Source organism: Helianthus annuus, chromosome 4 (genome assembly GCF_002127325.2).
Source record: "Helianthus annuus cultivar XRQ/B chromosome 4, HanXRQr2.0-SUNRISE, whole genome shotgun sequence".
Classification (NCBI taxonomy): Eukaryota; Viridiplantae; Streptophyta; class Magnoliopsida; order Asterales; family Asteraceae; genus Helianthus; species Helianthus annuus.
Window position 1 is genome coordinate 185,872,074 of NC_035436.2, and position 17,990 is coordinate 185,890,063.

The window sequence follows — 17,990 nt, forward strand, 5'->3', positions numbered from 1 at the left end:
TTGCATTTCCGATTCAAGCTCCCATGTGTATTCAGGTCCTCTTTTGGAGTCCCACTTTACTTTGACCAGAATTAGTCTCTTGTGCTTGAGATTCTTAATCTTCCTGTCTTCAATCTGTAGAGGCCTTTCTACAAATTTAAGTTGTTCATTTACCTCTATATCTTTAAGAGGTACTACAAGTGATTCATTAGCTAGGCATTTCTTGAGATTTTATACATGAAATACATCATGTATTCCTGCCATTTACTCTGGCAGTTGTAGCTGATAGGCTACATGTCCTATTCTTCTAATAATCTAAAAAGGTCCAATATACCTGGGACTTAGCTTTCCCCATTTAATGAATCTTACCACTCCTTTCCAAGGAGAGACTTTTAACAATACTTTGTCACCTACCTGGAATTCTAACGGCTTACGTCGGTTATCAGCATAGCTCTTCTGTCGATCACGTGCTGCTTTCAGTCGTTCCTTAACTTGAGTGATCTTATCGGTTGTTTCTTGTACTATCTCAGGTCCAGATAGTTGCTTTTCCCCAATTTCTGCCCAACAGACTGGGGTTCGGCACTTTCGTTCATAAAGTGCTTCGAATGGTGCAGCATTGATACTTGTGTGATAACTGTTATTATAAGAAAATTCTATTAAAGGTAAGTGATCGTCCCAATTACCTCCAAAATCAATTACACAAGCTCTAAGCATGTCTTACATTGTCTGAATTGTTCTTTCTCTTTGTCCGTCCGTTTGAGGATGATAAGCTGTGCTTAGATTTAACTTGGTTCCCATTGCTTTTTGGAAACTTGCCAAAAAATGAGAGGTAAAACGGCTATCCCTATTAGAAACAATTGATAAAGGTATTCCATGGAATGAAACTATTTCATTTACATATAATTTAGCTAACTGTTCCATACTGAAAGTTTCTTTCATTGGTAGGAAATGAGCTGACTTAGTTAGCCTATCTACAATCACCCAGATTGTATTATTACCTTTTCTTGTTTTGGGTAATTTGGTAATAAAATCCATTGTTATCAATTCCCATTTCCACACTAGCATCTCCAATTGTTGCAGCAATCCTGAGGGTTTCTGATGTTCAGCTTTTACTTGCGAACAAGTTAAACATTTAGAAACATAAGCTGCTATATCCTTTTTCATTCCTATCCACCAGAAATTTTTCCTTAAATCCTGGTACATTTTATCACTTCCTAGATGCATCGTATATTTAGATTTATGGGCTTCTTCTAATATACGGTGACGTATGTTTCCTAATTTAGGTATCCACATTCTCTTCTTATGGAATCCACAAATTTCATCTGTTCCTTGTTCTAATTCCTTAATCATTCCTTTTAATATTTCAGTATCATCCTTGATTACTGATTCTTGTGCTTTTCTAATCTGATCGTTTAAATCTACTTGTAGATTTAATTTAAGAGAACGTACCCTTTTTGGCTTTTCGTGATACTTTCGGCTTAAAGCATCAGCAACTACATTTGCTTTTCCTTCATGGTACTGAATATCACAATCATAATCACTAAGCATTTCCATCCAGCGTCTTTGTCTCATATTCACCTCCTTTTGCCCGAAAACATACTTTAAACTTTTATGATCAGTGAAGATGGTAAACTTACTACCATAAAGGTAATGACTCCAAATCTTAAGGGCAAAAATTATGGCTCCTAATTCCAGATCATGGGTTGAATAATTTTCTTCATGATTCTTAAGTTGTCTAGATGCGTAAGCTATAACCTTTTGGCATTGCATCAATACACATCCATAACCTAATAGCGTCACAATAGACTACAAGGTCCTCAGTTCCTTCTGGTAACACTAATATGGGTGCATGGGTTAGTCTTTGCTTAAGAATTCTAAAAGCTTCTTCCTGTTTTGGTCCCCATTCAAACTTAATGGATTTACAGGTTAACTTAGTTAAGGGAATGGCTATTCTAGAAAAATCTCGAATGAATTTTCTATAATAACCGGCTAATCCTAAGAAACTTCTAACCTCGGTTGCTGATTCAGGGGTTTTCCATTTGGTAATCGCCTCGATCTTTGTTGGATCCACATGAATTCCTTCATGGTTAACTAAGTGTCCAAGAAACTGTACCTGTTCTAACCAAATTAAAACTCGCACTTTGAAAACTTAGCATAAAGCTTTTCATTTCTTAATAGACTTAAAAGTGCGTGCAGATGCTTTGCATGCTGCTCTTTACTCTTAGAGTAAATGAGAATATCATCAATAAAAACAATTATGAATTTATCCTAATATGGCTTACATGTTCGGTTCATCATGTCCATAAATGCAGCTGGGGCATTGGTTAAACCAAATGGCATTACAGTAAATTCATAATGACCATACCTTTTTCTAAATGCGGTTTTAGGAATGTCCTCTTCCTGTACCTTAAATTGATGATATCACGATCTTAATCGATTTTAGAGAAAAATCGAGCTCCTTGAAGTTGATCGAAAAGATCATCGATCCTTGGTAATGGGTACCGATTCTTAATCTTGACCTTGTTCAATTCACGGTAGTTAATGCACATACACATTGATCTGTCCTTCTTTTTTACGAACAGTATCGGTGCTCCCCATGGCGATGAGCTTGGCTGTATAAATCCTTTTTTCCAACAATTCGTCTAACTGTTTCTTCAGTTCCTGCATTTCAGCAGGTGCCAAAAGATAGGGTGCTTTGGCAATCGGTGCCGTTCCTGGTAGCAGGTGGATTTTGAATTTAACTTCCCTGTCTGGCGGTAATCCTGGCAATTCTTCAGGAAATATATCTGAAAACTGAGACACTACTGGAAGTCTTTTAGTTCTTTTCCTTTAGTGTTAGTGATTATAGAAATCAACTATAGATCCTTTTCTTATATAACTTGCAGTTTTCATCACAGAGATGAATTTAGTGGATCTAATGGTTTATCTCCTTTAGTTGTGATCTTTTCACCCTTTGGTGAATTTACTTGAATTGACTTTTGATCACATAAAATACCGGCTTTATTGGCTATTAACCAATCCATTCCTAATACAATATCAAATCCTGCCAGATTTATTGGGTAAAGGTTTGCAATAAATTTTTGGTTTAAAATTTATATTCTTGCTCCCTGCAAGACTTCAGAAATCCTAACGGTTTCTCCATTTGCTGTCTCTACTAGACATTCTTGTGGGAGTTTAGTTAATGATTGATTTAGAAGTTTGCAAAACGAAGTATTGATAAAACTTTGGTTTGCACCATAGTCAAATAATACTTTAGCAAAAACATCATTATCTAAAAACGTACCAGCTATTACGTCCGGAATCATTTTGGCTTCATCGGCAGCCAGAACAAATGCTATAGCATTTTTACTATTCTTGTTGTTCGCAGCTGGAGTCAATTTCGGACAATTTGGCTTGATGTGACCTTTTTCTCCACAGTTGAAGCACAATCCATTACTAGATTTCCTCTTACAATCATCTTCCTTGTTTCCTGGTGCTTTGCAGAAATTGCAGTGAGTGGAGCATCTTCCAGAATGCTTCTTTCTGTAGGCTTTATAGTATGGTGTAGAAGTAGAACCTATATTTCTACGGTTGGAATTCCCAGAACGGAATTCTTGAGTAAGCCTTTGGGTTAGGTTTCTCCTCTGGTCTTCTTCTCTAGTACGCACCAGTTCATCTGTCAAGGTATTGGCGAGTTCTACAGCTTCTTCTATGGTTTGGGGTCTAGCTGCCTTGACCACATGTCTAATTTCTCCAATTAATCCCAATATATAACGGGAGATTAACACTGGCTCGGGTGATGCAAGGGTTGGTACTATTGTAGCATATTCAAAGAATGTGGTAGTATAACACTTACTATCTACCCCAGTCATTCTAAGGTTCAGAAACTTATTTGATATCTGTTCCTTTTCATTGGGAGGGCAGAATTTCTTTTCTACCATATTTTTAAATTCATCCCATTCCATGTTGTACACCCTATCACTTCCTCTTGACTGGAGGATAGTGTTCCACCATTCTAAGGCTGAGTTCTTAAACAGATTTGAAGCAAACATTATCTTGTCTTCTTCAGCACATTTACTTATTTTTAAAAAAGCCTCAGTCTTTTCTATCCAGCGTAGAGCTGCAATGGGTCCTTCACTGCCTGAGAATTCTATTGGTTTGCAGGACCAGAATTCTTTATAAGATCAACCATAAGGCATGGTTCTTCTTCTTTTGGGAATAGACACTTGAAGTACGGGTCCATTGTTTACGCTGTGTTCAGGTTCAGTTGGTCGCTTACTACTATGCTTACTTTTATTTTCGGCTTCCTTAACATTTTGGTTCATAAATGGCATCGCATCTATGATTCCTTGTGCCACTATATGTTGGAGGGCACTATGATTCCTCGTAACAGGGATCTAGAGGATCTAACCCTGGGTAGGCTCCTAGATTTGGCATGGGCAAATCTTCATGGATGGGGTAATGTTGCACATAGTCCCTGTTGTCGTCCCACCATGGGTCGTAATTTGGGTCTAGGGGATTTGGTGCAGGTACCGTAGGTATTTCTTCTGGATTGAAATCATGCATTTCGACTTGGTTTTCAGGGTTTTCTATCTCCATTGGTTGGTCAGGAATTGGTGGTTGTGGCTGTGGTGCTAACATTTGCTCCAGGTTTGGGTCAGCTGCAGTGGTTGCTAAGATGTGGATATTGGCTATACCCCTATTAAGCATATCATGGGCATAAGCATCGGTTTCTCTTTTAGCTGCGGCTAGTGCTCTTTGGTCTTGTAACTTTTTCATACGCTTTCTACGCTCGTGTGCTCCCCTACTGAACCATCCCCTCTTTTTCTGAGGAAATGGCTCTTCAGATTGAGCCTTAATACGAATATTCCTTCTTCTGTATCAGCAGAGTACCCCGAGAGGGCAGGCTGAGAAGAGGCACCTTCGCTTCTAGGCGAACCAGACAATTGACGGTACGCGTCAGATGGTCCTTGGTCGCTCATACTGAAAACTAACAAATAGTAAGATAACACACAACCAATAAATACAATTATGCACGTATTTTCGTAATTTATTTCCTAACACTTTGAATTTTGGTGTCAGCAAAACACTTCTGTGGCTGAATCAGTGGCTTAGCTCTGATACCACTTCTGTCGCAACCCCCCATCCCCTGGTACAAACCTGGGAACGGGCGGCCGCGGCCAGTTCTGGTGGTATCTTGTTATTGTCTAATTTGGCAGCGGAATTTTCATCAGGACCGTAGTTAGGAAATATTTTATCAGAGTAAAATACCGCACTTTCATAATAATAAACACATGGGATAAAACCCAAGTTTTTAGTACACACATTTTCATAGGGATACACCCTATTTTATTTAATAAAACATCTATTTATTTTTAGGTAACTTTATTGCCGCTTTTCCAAGCCTTCAGTGTTGTCCAGCTGGCTTCTATTTGGCTTTCACATTTTGTTACCTGAAACGCGTTTTAAAAACATTTTGTCAGTGGGAAATACTGGTGAGTGAATCCCAGTTTAATCAAGTTTTACTAAAAACCATTGTACAGTATTGAGGGCGGTCTCGCAATTACATTTGTTTCCAAGTTATACCAATTATCACCCGAGGTACTGTCAGACCCGACTTGTGGAAATGTTACTCCTTGACCAGGTGGTAACAAATTTTGTATACAAAACCCCAACATGCCCACGATAATTGTATTCTTACAAATACTCAACAACTGCTTAATATATAATTATTCATGTGAGGTATTGTAAAAACAGTTAACAAAAGGTTTACAAAAAAACAGATAAACTCACATTGCTGTGTTAGATTATCCTTTAGGGTTTCCTGGTGATAATCTATCAATTACACAAATGCACACGTGTTAGTATAATAACACATTTTAACATTAGTAATACCCTCCCCGAGACGACATTCCAACGACTACGTCGGGCAGAACCTCGACAGTCGTTACGGAACCCTAGATCATTCGGGCAGAGTATCTAATACGTCTCCAGGGGTTATGATATTTACATCGGAGCAGAACCTCGCTTTTTAGGGGGATATAATACCCGTGTATAATGTATACTACGTGAAATTGAGAGAAAGAAAGAAAGATTTGAGCGATCGGAACTGAAGGCCGATGCCTCCTTTATATAGGGCTTCACTTTGACTTTTACGCGGCCTGCGTAAATGTTAACATAGGGCTACGCGGCCCGCGTCAACGCTGGTCAACAACGTAGCATGTCCGGGTCATCCAATAGGTTCAACACGCAGGTGACACATGTCAGCACAGGGTTCTGTCGCGTTCTTGATCTCTAGCGGCCAACGTAAGACCCTTAAGTGGTTTACGCGGCCCGCGACAAACCCAAAAACATTATTTTTAATTACTTTTATTAATATTTAAGGTATTCGGGGTCCGTTTTCGCGTATGGGGTGCTTTTAGGGACATATTGGGATATTTTAAATATTTTTTGGGTGTCGGAAAATATTACGAGGGTGTCGGTTTAAGGTTGTTATAGATAACAATGGATCAAATTTCCAAGATATCTAGGATCTATCGGGGCAATCACGCGATGTGAATTATAGTCGACAGACTGACTAAGTCGGCGCTTCTTGTCAATTAAGGAAAACTTAGAATTCCGACAAGTTAAGCTATATAAAGACAACATCGAGTCTCCTTATGGAGTTCCGTTGTCTATAGTATCAGATTGAGATACTAAATATACTCTTATTTATGGGAAAATTTCCAGCAAGGCGCTTAGTACACTCTTAAATTTTAGTACGGCTTATTGTCCAGACTGATGAGTAGAGTGAGCGTACCCTCCAAACTCTGGAGAACATGCTACGTGCATGCATGATACACAAAAAAGTGTAGAACACCCGTCTGTTGGGCTAAAGTTGGTAGACACCAACTTTCTGGACCATATATTGTCCATGAAACAACTAAAAAGAATCTTACAAATCTGAGATATGCTCAAGACTGCCCATGATGGACAGAAGAGAAAAGTTATAAAAGGCGAAAATCTCGAAGATAATATATTACTGAATTAGGGCAACTGAGCCCTAGATATATTGACCATTCAAGATAACAGACTGTGTCAGTTCAATAGCTTCTAGATTTAAGCTACTAATAGAGTTGAGTGGAATCCATGGTGTATTCCATATCTCTAATCTGAAAGGTGCTTAGTTAATAGCACTTGTCATGTTTCACCATGAGGTTTAAACGTGAGCTTAAGGTTTATTAAAAAACCTTGTCTGTTAAGGACCATGAAATTTGAAGCTACGTAAAAAATAAGTTTCCCTCGTCGAAGTGAAATGGGATTCCCATTATGGCCCAGAATACACTTGAGAGATTGAAATCTAATATGAAACGGAACTAACCGTATTACTTTAAACAAATCTCGAGGACGAGATTTCCTTTAAGTGGGTGAGGATGTAACACCCGCAAATTTTCATCCAATTGTGAGGCATAGGGGTGCTAAATGGGTCGTGTTCGCGGGTTGACGGGTTCAACCCGACCCGAACCCGAAAATCGTATCATACATAAGAACCCGAACACGACCCGAAGTTTTGTGGGTTGACCCAAACACGACATGTTCAATCCGATTTTTTTTATTTTTTCTAAAATTAATATATTAAAATTAAAATTTACTTAAAAAACACAAATGTATATAATAATATCATATATAATTTATAAAATCTATGTTAATTTCTCTTTTTAAATTATAATCATGGCATAAAATACGGACTCCATTTAATTTATGACATAAAATATATTGTAAAAAAATATAATATAGTATAAATGTGTTAAACGGGTCAACCCGCCAATCCGACCAGGTTGATCCGAACCTGACCCGTTAACCTAAACGGGTTCGCGGGTTCAACCTGAAACTAACCCAAACCCATTTAGACTAAATCTAAACCCGTGAATTTCGTGTTAGGTTCGTGTCGGGTTTTCGGGTCGTGTCAGAAATTCACACCCCTAGTGAGGCAACACGTGTCCCGAATTTCCAACTGAGGAAAGGGAAATGATCGTTCAACTATGTAACGATACATAATAAATCCTCCAATTTATTCCCGACTATGTGGAAGGAGTAAGGAATTATATTCTACGTTCATTGAAACGTGTTTTCGTATTTCCAACTAATCTCGATTCTGGGAAGGAGAGAAAATTATTGTCATACGTTAACTAAAACGCGCACCGGATCACCGACTAATCTCAACTACGAGAAAGGAGAGAGACTAAATGTCTCAAATGGCCAAAGATGTAAAGTCCAAGGACTTAAAGTGTAAAAACCGCAAAATTTTGTTCTGAAGTTCCTTTACGGACCACAAGCTCTTTGGCTTACGGACCGTAAGCTTGTTGGAATTTCTTTGTGCGCTGCAGGTCCTTATGGACCGTATGCGGTCAACCCTTACAGTACGTAAAGGGTGGCTCTGGCAAATTATGCTTGGCCTCCAAGGCTTTTGAGCACAAGGTGACACCTAGCTTCAATTTAGCCACACTTTCTCTAGTTATAACACATCATTAGGCATGTGTAATGATCCTAAGAACCCTCCTAACACTTGGCATCATCTTGTTTAATCCAAACAACTATAAATAGCAAGCTTAAATTCACTTTCAACTTGCTCATTTCCAATCTTCTCTTCTATCTTCTACTTTAGAGGTTCCTGATCATTTTGGGAGCTTCCTTGAGTTCAAGACTTCACCTTGGATCACTAGTAAGTATTCCATCTCAGTCTTTTTCATTCTTAGGCTAGTTATTAGCCGAAAGTCAAACAGTTTGACTTTCGGTTATGACCATTATGGTCAAGCCAATGTTTGATCCGAACGTGACTACGTGATCGTAATAATGAAGGGTATAATCCCCTAGGATCATACCTTCTAAAAACTAACCTTCATCCGCTTTACGGACTATCCGAGAACGTATGTACAACAGTTGGGGACTATAGCTAGCTGTAATTTTAGAAATGTATGGACTATATGTGAAAACGGAGCAAACCACAGAGACTATCCGGGCATTTTTCTTTATTTTCTAATTTCTAATGTGGATCTTTCAAATAAAATTTAAAAAAATGCCACACACAAGCATATGTTTCTCTCTGATATCAATGAGGCCACATGAATTTTGTCAACATTGCCCTCTTTTTCTTTCATGTCAGCTACCGTTCTCATCTGTTTCTTTGCCTCCTTTTCCTTCGTCTTTGACCAAGACTGGAGGGGTCATCTGCCTCAACCTAATGGGACTAGGGTTGAAGGCTCAGCTAACGTGTCCCGTTATAAACGTTTTGCAAATTTATCTTTTTCTATAATCTTATTAACCAGATGCGAATGGAGAAGGAAGCCTCAAACGTTTTTTATTTTAAAATTAAGAATTACAAAAGGGTAAAAAGGCAATTTCTTAAGAAAAGAGGAAATATGTAATTGATTTTAGAAGTTAGGTAAATATATATTAAAGTTGTTTAGCAAAGAAAAATATATAAAAATCCCAAAAAAATAACAATTACGTTTACATTCTCTTAGACCATGGGGTGTACTTTAACATTTAGAGTGTTAACAGTGACATGGGATGTTAACTAACATTATAAACCACTCCCTTCTTGTGTTAAAGGGCATTAAATGGGTTATGCGTTAACATATTAATCCAATGTTAAATGGATTGAATTAATTATTCTTTTCTTTTTTAGATCAAAAACCATTAAAAGATAGGGTTGGATGAAGTTAATGAGATTAAACCATTTTCTTGGAGTGAGGCAAAGTAAAATGTAGGGCTGGCATATCGTGTATACCCGTACATGATAAGACACGATAAATGAATCCCATACACGAACACGACACGATAACTTATCGTGTCCTTTTTTTCAAACACGAACACGACACGATATACATGAAAATTACCTGTTAATACCTGTTAACACGATTGTTCGACTGTTATACACGAAAATTACCTGCTAATACATGTTCACACGAACAAAAACACGAACATGACATGTGATCTAAGAGTTACAGAGGGAGTTTAGGGTTTTATTTATTTATTTTTTATTTTTTTTTTGAATTGAATGGGGAATGAAAATAGAAAGGAATTAAGGAACCCACACGCACATGCACATGACTGATGAGTTTTATTTAATTTAATTTATTATCGTGTACTAACGAGTATTAACAGGTAAACAGGTATTTAACATGTTTATACACGAAAATTAACAGGTAATCTCGTGCCTACCTGTTTGGTACACGATACCTGTTAAGGCCATACACGATACCTGTTAACTTCGTGTAGGTTCGTGTCGTTTATTCGTGTAAAATTGCCAGCCCTAGTAAAATGGGTAAAAAAGGTTGATGTGACACTTAGGTGAAATTAAGATAGGTTAAATTATACCCAAAGGCTTTAGGGACCTATTTTTCATATTTACCGGTAATAAAACCCGCGCATTGCAGCGCGAGTACTTCACAAATATCGAACGGATTAGTCCAAGCGTTATGTGATGTGTTAACCATATGAAAACGTCCGTTTTGACGTATCCGATTGAACTCAATGTATCCTATAGTTGCATTGTGATTGGATCAAAACGTAACGTAAATCGAATTTATATCGTACAATCATAACGTATTATACGCGACCCGACTAACTCGAATTTATATCTTCAAGCCAAAAACTCTCGAGGGGGTCAAAGTGGCATTTACAAAGTTCATAAAAAGTTAAGTGGTTAAAAATTGTATTTCCTAAACTTAAGGGCTAAGAAAGAGTAAAGATAAAATTTGATAAAGTTTTGAGGTAAGAAGGAAACTATAACAAAGTTGGGGCTGAAAAGGAAACTACGACAAAATTGGGGTGTCAAAAGCAAACTATTTGTAAAATGGAGTAGTAGTTTAGGGACTAAATTTGTCATTTTATGAAACTTTGAAGGTACCAAAATCAAAGAGCTAAAATTGCATAATGTAAAAGTATGGAGGAGGCAAAGCCGGTGAGGATTCCACCGACTTTTTCTTTGAAGTTAAGTTATTGTATAATGTGTGAATTAAATGATGAAAACTGCTCTTATCACCGTTTCTAGTATTGGAAGACCAAATTAAACCAAAACTTAACAATGAGCTAATTACATGAGATTTTGCATTGAAATCAAAAGTAAAATGAAGGGAAAAAAAAGAACTTAACAAGTTACCAAAAACAAGACTCTTAAATACATATTTCATATATCAACTTTACACACAGAAGGTCCAACCAAAGGAACCAGACCCAGCACTCCCGACTTCAACGCAACCAACACATCACACCCCACATACACTCCTTTCCGACCGGTCTTTATCCCTCCAGCCTTCCACCTCAATCTTCCGGTCAAAACCAGCCGCAAACTCACCACCCCAGCCTCATCCGTCACCAACCCATTAAACACCACCGGAGACACCGGCCATACCGGTGAAACCGCCACCGTGCTGTCCGTTTCATGGTGCAGAGGTGGCAGTATCAACGGTGGAGTGATGGGCTGAGTTTGGTAATAAACAAAAGCCAGTAGGTGATCATAGTAAATGGAAACACGATTGTTAGGGTTTCTTGTGATGAAGGTTAACTGTATGGCTGTGATGACGGGAGGAGAGGAAGTGTTGAGGCCGTAGACTGCCGCACCGACGACGGTAAACCGAGGGTTGTGTGGACGGTAAAGTAGCCATAGTATGAGGGCTGTTATGCCTACGAGGATGAGGATGACAACGATGGTGGCGCATATTATGCCGCGGATGTTTTTAGGGGAATAGTAAGATGTTTTGTTGTGGTTGTGATCGACTATTACGGTACCAGAAGTGTGCTTGTCGCCGTTCACCATGTTAGTGCTTGTGTCGGTTCGTATATGTTGAAAAGAGTTCTAGATATGTTTCTTCGGATATTATCGATTAGGAGGTGAAGAGGTGGGAAGTTGCATTCGTGGCAAACAAGTAAGAGAAGAAGGTTGAAATATGTAGGACAAGTGTAAAAGAATGACATCAAGTTTTAGTTGGTTGTGGAAGTGAAACACAATAAATTAAGTTACAACCCCAAATCCTATCTTCACTCTATCTCTCCCTGAATATATTTATGTAGAGAGGGGATATGAATATTAACTCACTATATTAGTTATGTTAGTGTGAAATGATATATGGTTAAAATATATGAATTTGGGGTGGGGTTTGGCTACAAAGTTCACTTTTCCTACAAAGTGTACAAAGTCATAAAACACCACAATTTCAGCCATAAAACACACTCAAAACCATAAATAACATAGTCGATATCACTAAAACATAATATCCAAACCCTAATCAAAACCCATAAATAACATAGTGATGATCACTAAAACACAATATTCAAACTCTAATAGTTCAAAAAAACTTTAAACACATCATCGTAGAACCATGAAATGTAAAACACAACATGATAATCAATGTAAAACACACTAATGTTAGTCATTCGATAATCAAAGCCTTATCATCCAAAACACAACACAAAACTCACAAATATGACATTTTAATAATCTTCATTTTGTTATTTGTGGGTTTTGAGTGTGTTTTATGTTTGACATTATGGTGTTTTATGACTTTTTACACTTTGTAGGAAAATGGACTTTGTAATCAACTCTCAACCTATGAACTCAATTTCATAATTTGTTTGTATTCTATATGATGTTTATGTTTTTATCAGTATAGCTTATTCTTGTTGGTAGAGGTGCACAAATCAGTTAATTTTAATAACCGGTTTGGTTAACTAGTTATATTGGTTAATTTGAATTTTTTACTTTAACTGATTTGGTTTCGGTTAATAACCGGTTACGGTTAATTAACGGCTGATTTTGTGCAGCTCTAGTTGTTGGGCTTTATACTGCTGGGTTGCTGGACTTATTTACCGAGCTGATTCTGTTGAGTTACTTCTGGGCTGCTGCTTAGTTATAATGGGCTCAGCCGATCAGGTGTATGACGACTAACGGACTAAATATATAATAGCCCAATCTTAGCATTTACCTATATATTAATAAACGAATGAATAAAAAGTTATTTTTGTAAAGGCCCCCTTATTCCCACACCCCCTAGATCTTATTTTCACATCCCTAGTGTATACGGGCCGTATACAAAATATACGGCCCGTATAGAATGTTTTTGAAAAGGAAAATGCGCAGAGAATGTTTTTTTTTGTTTTATTATATACGGCCCGTATATAGTTATACGAGTCGTATACAAGTGTATACAATTTATAAAAAGTATACGGCTCAATGGATTTATTTCTGAGGTTTTTGATGTTTACCAAATGTATACGGGCCGTATAACTGTATACGGGCCGTATAGATTGATGTTTTTCAATTATCACATTTTTTCCCGTAAAACTACCATCATTCTAGGGTTTCAATTATCACGTTTTTTCCCGTAAAAACACCATCATTCTAGGGTTTCTAAACTCTTCATAAAATCAAACCACAAATCTGTTCCATTCTCTCTCAAAGAAAAACCTTATCTCCGAACTCTTCTAATTAGCGTTGTTAACTACCAAAAGAATGCATACACAAATAGTTCTAGTGGACGAAGCAAATAAAACAAGCAGACATTTGTTTTGCCAAGATTGAAGGAAAGAATCTGGCCATAAGCGTTGTGGATTCTCAGCGTTATTCGAATGTAAGTGGATCGGGTTCTGCTAGTTATTCGGAATGTTTCGAATCATCACAGAAAAACTCTTTATAAAATCAAACACAACACTTATGATATGTTCATGTTTTGACTTTTGGTGACAATACACATGTTTTTGTGATATTTGCTGAGGGACCGAACCCCGGTTGGACCGGTTGAACCAGCCGGTCTGAACCGGTTACGAAAACCATGTTCATCACCTTTAAACAACGTTGATCGGAACATGCCGCTTAAATCGGAGCACAAGTAGAGTAACGTTACCGATCAGTCCGTTGATCAAGTAACTAGCAGAAGAACCCGACACAAACAAGTTCTCCACAGTTTGTTATTCAGATCTTTGTTCGGTCATCTTTCCAAACTATAACACACGATACTTTAAACTTTATACTGTGTGATTTGACCAGGAAATGATTGGAGGTGGTTGCTACCTTTAATAAGCTGTCATAATTGTCAAATTCGATTTCAACAAATCTTTTCCTTTTCCTTCAATATCTAGAACATTCTCCGTAACATGAAGACGTGTCGGGTTCTTCTACTAGTGGTATTTTAATGAAGTATTGAAGATTGAATTTGCAAACCCAACCGTTTTTTTACCACGGAAACGGTGGCTATGCGAAATACAAACCGCAACCGTTTTTTACTACGGAAACGGTGGCTATGCGAAATACAAACCGCAATCTTTTGTGAGTATGGGAAACACAAGTTTTCTTTTTGAGCTTGATGGATGTCCGTTATCTCAGTTGAGGCCGGCATTGTTTAAATCTGAATATAAGTAGATGTTACGTGTAACTTCATTAAACCAAGAACAAAGCCTATTTCGAAACACATATGTTCATATCAGCGTTGTTTATCACCCTGTGTGAGCATTGGAAACCCGACAAACATTCTTGACAACTGTGACAGCTTATCTATCTGTGTGTGTCACATCCATCCTGTTATAGCAATCGATATGATTAATTTTACAGATTTTTTTTCTAATTAGCGTTGTTAACTACCAAAAGAATGCATACACAATTAGTTCTAGTGGACGAAGCAAATAGATCGTTGTTATTGTGTCTATCTCGGTTGTTCAGTACTTTCGTGATAATAAAACAAGCAGACATTGATTTTGCCAAGATTGAAGGAAAGAATCTGGCCATAAGCGTTGTGGATTCTCAGCGTTATTCGAATGTAAGTGGATCGGGTTCTGCTAGTTATTCGGAATTTTTCGAATCATCACAGAAGACGTGTCGGGTTCAACTCTCCTATATCAACATACTCTTCTCCAGACGCTTAGTTGTTACGAATGACAACTTGAGGGGTCTAGTTAACTTTCAGATTCAGTTCAGGAAGCAGATGATTGGAGCGTAGGAATCAATGCAAAACCCTCACCCTCAAAATCAACCAGAAACCAAAGGAAAAAGGGCAGATAATGGCTGATGGTTCTTCGTTGAGGAAACCAAACGTAGACGGAAATGATAGGCCTGGTAACCGGAAGAGAAAAAACCCTAATGCATATTCAATCTTCATTGCTTCATTAAAATTACAACACACGATAAAATGCTTGGAACTCACCTGATAACAAATAATCAGTTCAAACTTTCAACAATCGACATCTGGTCCTTGTTTTTCCACGTCATTATGTCACTTTGTGTGTTGACGAAGCTGACAAACACATTGGTATTTTCTCAAAATGTGCAAACTTGAAGAATCTCACATTAAAGGAGTTTGCAACAACGGGATCAAATGGTTTGAGTATCTTTCATCCTCGTTTGGCTAATCTCACACAATGATGAACAGATGAATTTATATATCTAAATCAGGTTCTCTGCCTTAGATCGGTCATTCCTTGTGATACATGAACGTTGTATTCTTGTCTTTCAGAAGAGTTTGTATTGAACCAAGAATACTTATACTCTTCTAGCAGAACCCGACACGTCTTCTATCACGTGACGGACACAGGTGCAAGAGAATGGCGAGTTATTTTCAGTTATTTCTGTTGATCCACAAATTCCATTGTTTAAATCAGAATTAAGTTCTCAAAACAACGATCGTTCTAATAGATTAAAGAGAATAAACCAATTTTTACCATTTTTTACCAATACTATACGGGCCGTATAACAATATACGACCCGTATACATCGTTCGTATACATTGTATACGATCGGTAAAAAAAAATTTTACCGAGAGTATACGGCCATATAAACCGTATACGGCCCGTATACATATGGTAAAAACCTCTGTAATCTTTATATAGTGTGTGATTTGACCGATTGTATTAAGTTATCTCTGTTGAATTTGATTTGAACAAATCTTTTCCTTTTCCTTCAATTTCTAGAACATTCTACGTAACATGAAGAGATATCAATTGTATTTTTTTAGTTGCTTCTCTTGTTAAGTTTCTGAACCAACCGAAATCCACAAATTCCAACAGTTACTTCGGTTTTACCGTCCAGTTTCCAAACTCTTTCACTCAAAGTTAATATTCACTGTGGTGGATGCAAGCATAAAGTTAGAAAAATACTCAAGAAGATTGAAGAGTACACAACTGAAGGTTCAGTGCACGAAAAGTTTCTTACGAACGATATGTATCAGGAAGCTCAGTATCAACAACTTGTGAGTGGGAATATGGCTATGAAGAATAGTATGGATAAACAATCACCGGTACGGATCGGTAAATATATTTTTTACCAGTCGTATACGGTCGTATAAAAGGTATACGACCCGTATACGCATGGTAAAAATTTTGAAAATTCAGGTTTACCTTGTTAGTTTCTCAAACATTAATAAACATCTGCTTCCTGAATCTGAATCAGAATGTTAACTCTTTCCTTTTCATGAGGTAAAACCGGTTTCAACATCAAGGGTTGTATCGGAATCAGGCGTTGGAAGGATTGTAGTAGTAGGACATTGGTACCACTGTGAAAGTTGCACCAGGAAGCTCAACTTTAACGGACCGGTTATTCGACCGAGTAATCAATTGTATTTTTTTAGTTGATTCTCTTGTTAAGTTTTTCTGATCCAACCGAAATCCACAAATTCAAGTCAAGGATCGTTCTAATAGATTAATGAGAATAAACCCTCGTTTCTTCTTCTTCATCTTCAAGAACAATGATGAACATATGATGTTGGGAATTAAACGCATGTACGTGACAAAACAAGGATCGTTCTAATATATTAAAGAGAATAAAGCAACCGAAGAGGCAGCAAGGACAGATAATACTTCATTTGTCGAGAAACCATACTGTCAATAAACTACCATCTTTTACTCATAAACCCTTGAATCCCAACGCTTCGCTAAAAGAGCCTGTATTATAAACCATCCTATGCCTTTTACCAACCGAAGAGGCAGCAAGGACATATAATACTTCATTTGTCGAGAAACCATATTGTCAGAATGTTAACTCTTTCACTCATAAACATCTGCTTCCTGAATCTGAATCAGAATGTTAACTGTTTCACTCATCAACATCTGCTTCCTGAATCTGAATCTGAATGTTAACTCTTTCACTCATCAACATCGAGGGTTGTATCGGAATTAGGCGTTGGAAGGATTGTAGTAGTAGGACATTGGTTCCACTGTGAAAGTTGCAGCAGGAAGCTCAACTTTAACGGACCGGTTATTCGACCGAGTAATCAATTGTATTTTTTTAGTTGATTCTCTTTTTAAGTTTTTCTGATCCAACCGAAATCCACAAATTCAAGTCAAGGATCGTTCTATAAATCAACCACAACTGACAAAGAGCCTGTATTAGAAACCACCCTATGTCTTTTACCAACCGAAGAGGCAGCAAGGACAGATAATACTTCATTTGTCGAGAAACCATATTGTCAAGAAACTAACATCTTTTACTCATAAACCCTTGAATCCCAACGCTTCTCTACACAAACTCTTCTACATCTTTTAACCAATTGTCCATCACTTAAGACCTTGAAAGATTTGTTGAAATCGAAGAAAAGAGTAACTAGCAGAAGACGTGTAGGGTTCTTCCAACAAACTGTGTGTGTGCTTGTGCTGTAGAACCGGTGATGAATTTGTGTATCTAAATCAGGTTCTCTGCCTTAGATCGGTCATTCCTTGTGATACATGAACGTTGTATTCTTGTCTTTCAGAAGAGTTGGTATTGAACCAAGAATACTTCAAACATTCTAAACCCTACTTGGAAACAAACCAACAAAATCTTCTACATCTTTAAACCAATTGTCCATCACTTAAGACCTTTAAACATTCACGAACCATAATGGACTCAGACTCATACTACTCACCCTCCCCTGAGGAAAAGTTTTCCCGACGACTCAAGACAAAGCAGTTGGTTTGGGTTCATATCACCCTGTGTAATCATTGCATTACATCCCCGTTGAAAACAAGTGATTAAAACGCTTCTCCTTACAACTCTCATCAAATGCCTCACCCTTGCTTTTTATTACAGT

At 37.6% G+C, this 17,990-nt stretch overlaps 1 protein-coding gene across 1 annotated transcript; it reads right to left on the reverse strand.

Moving 5' to 3' along the window:
* Nucleotides 1-11,017: 11,017 nt before the first annotated feature.
* Nucleotides 11,018-11,962, reverse strand: LOC110935147 (NDR1/HIN1-like protein 1). Its single transcript, XM_022177690.2, has one exon. It carries the CDS (start codon nt 11,756-11,758, stop codon nt 11,129-11,131), a length of 630 nt encoding a protein of 209 aa, XP_022033382.1. The 5' UTR covers nt 11,759-11,962; the 3' UTR covers nt 11,018-11,128.
* Between the last annotated feature and the right edge of the window lie 6,028 nt (nt 11,963-17,990).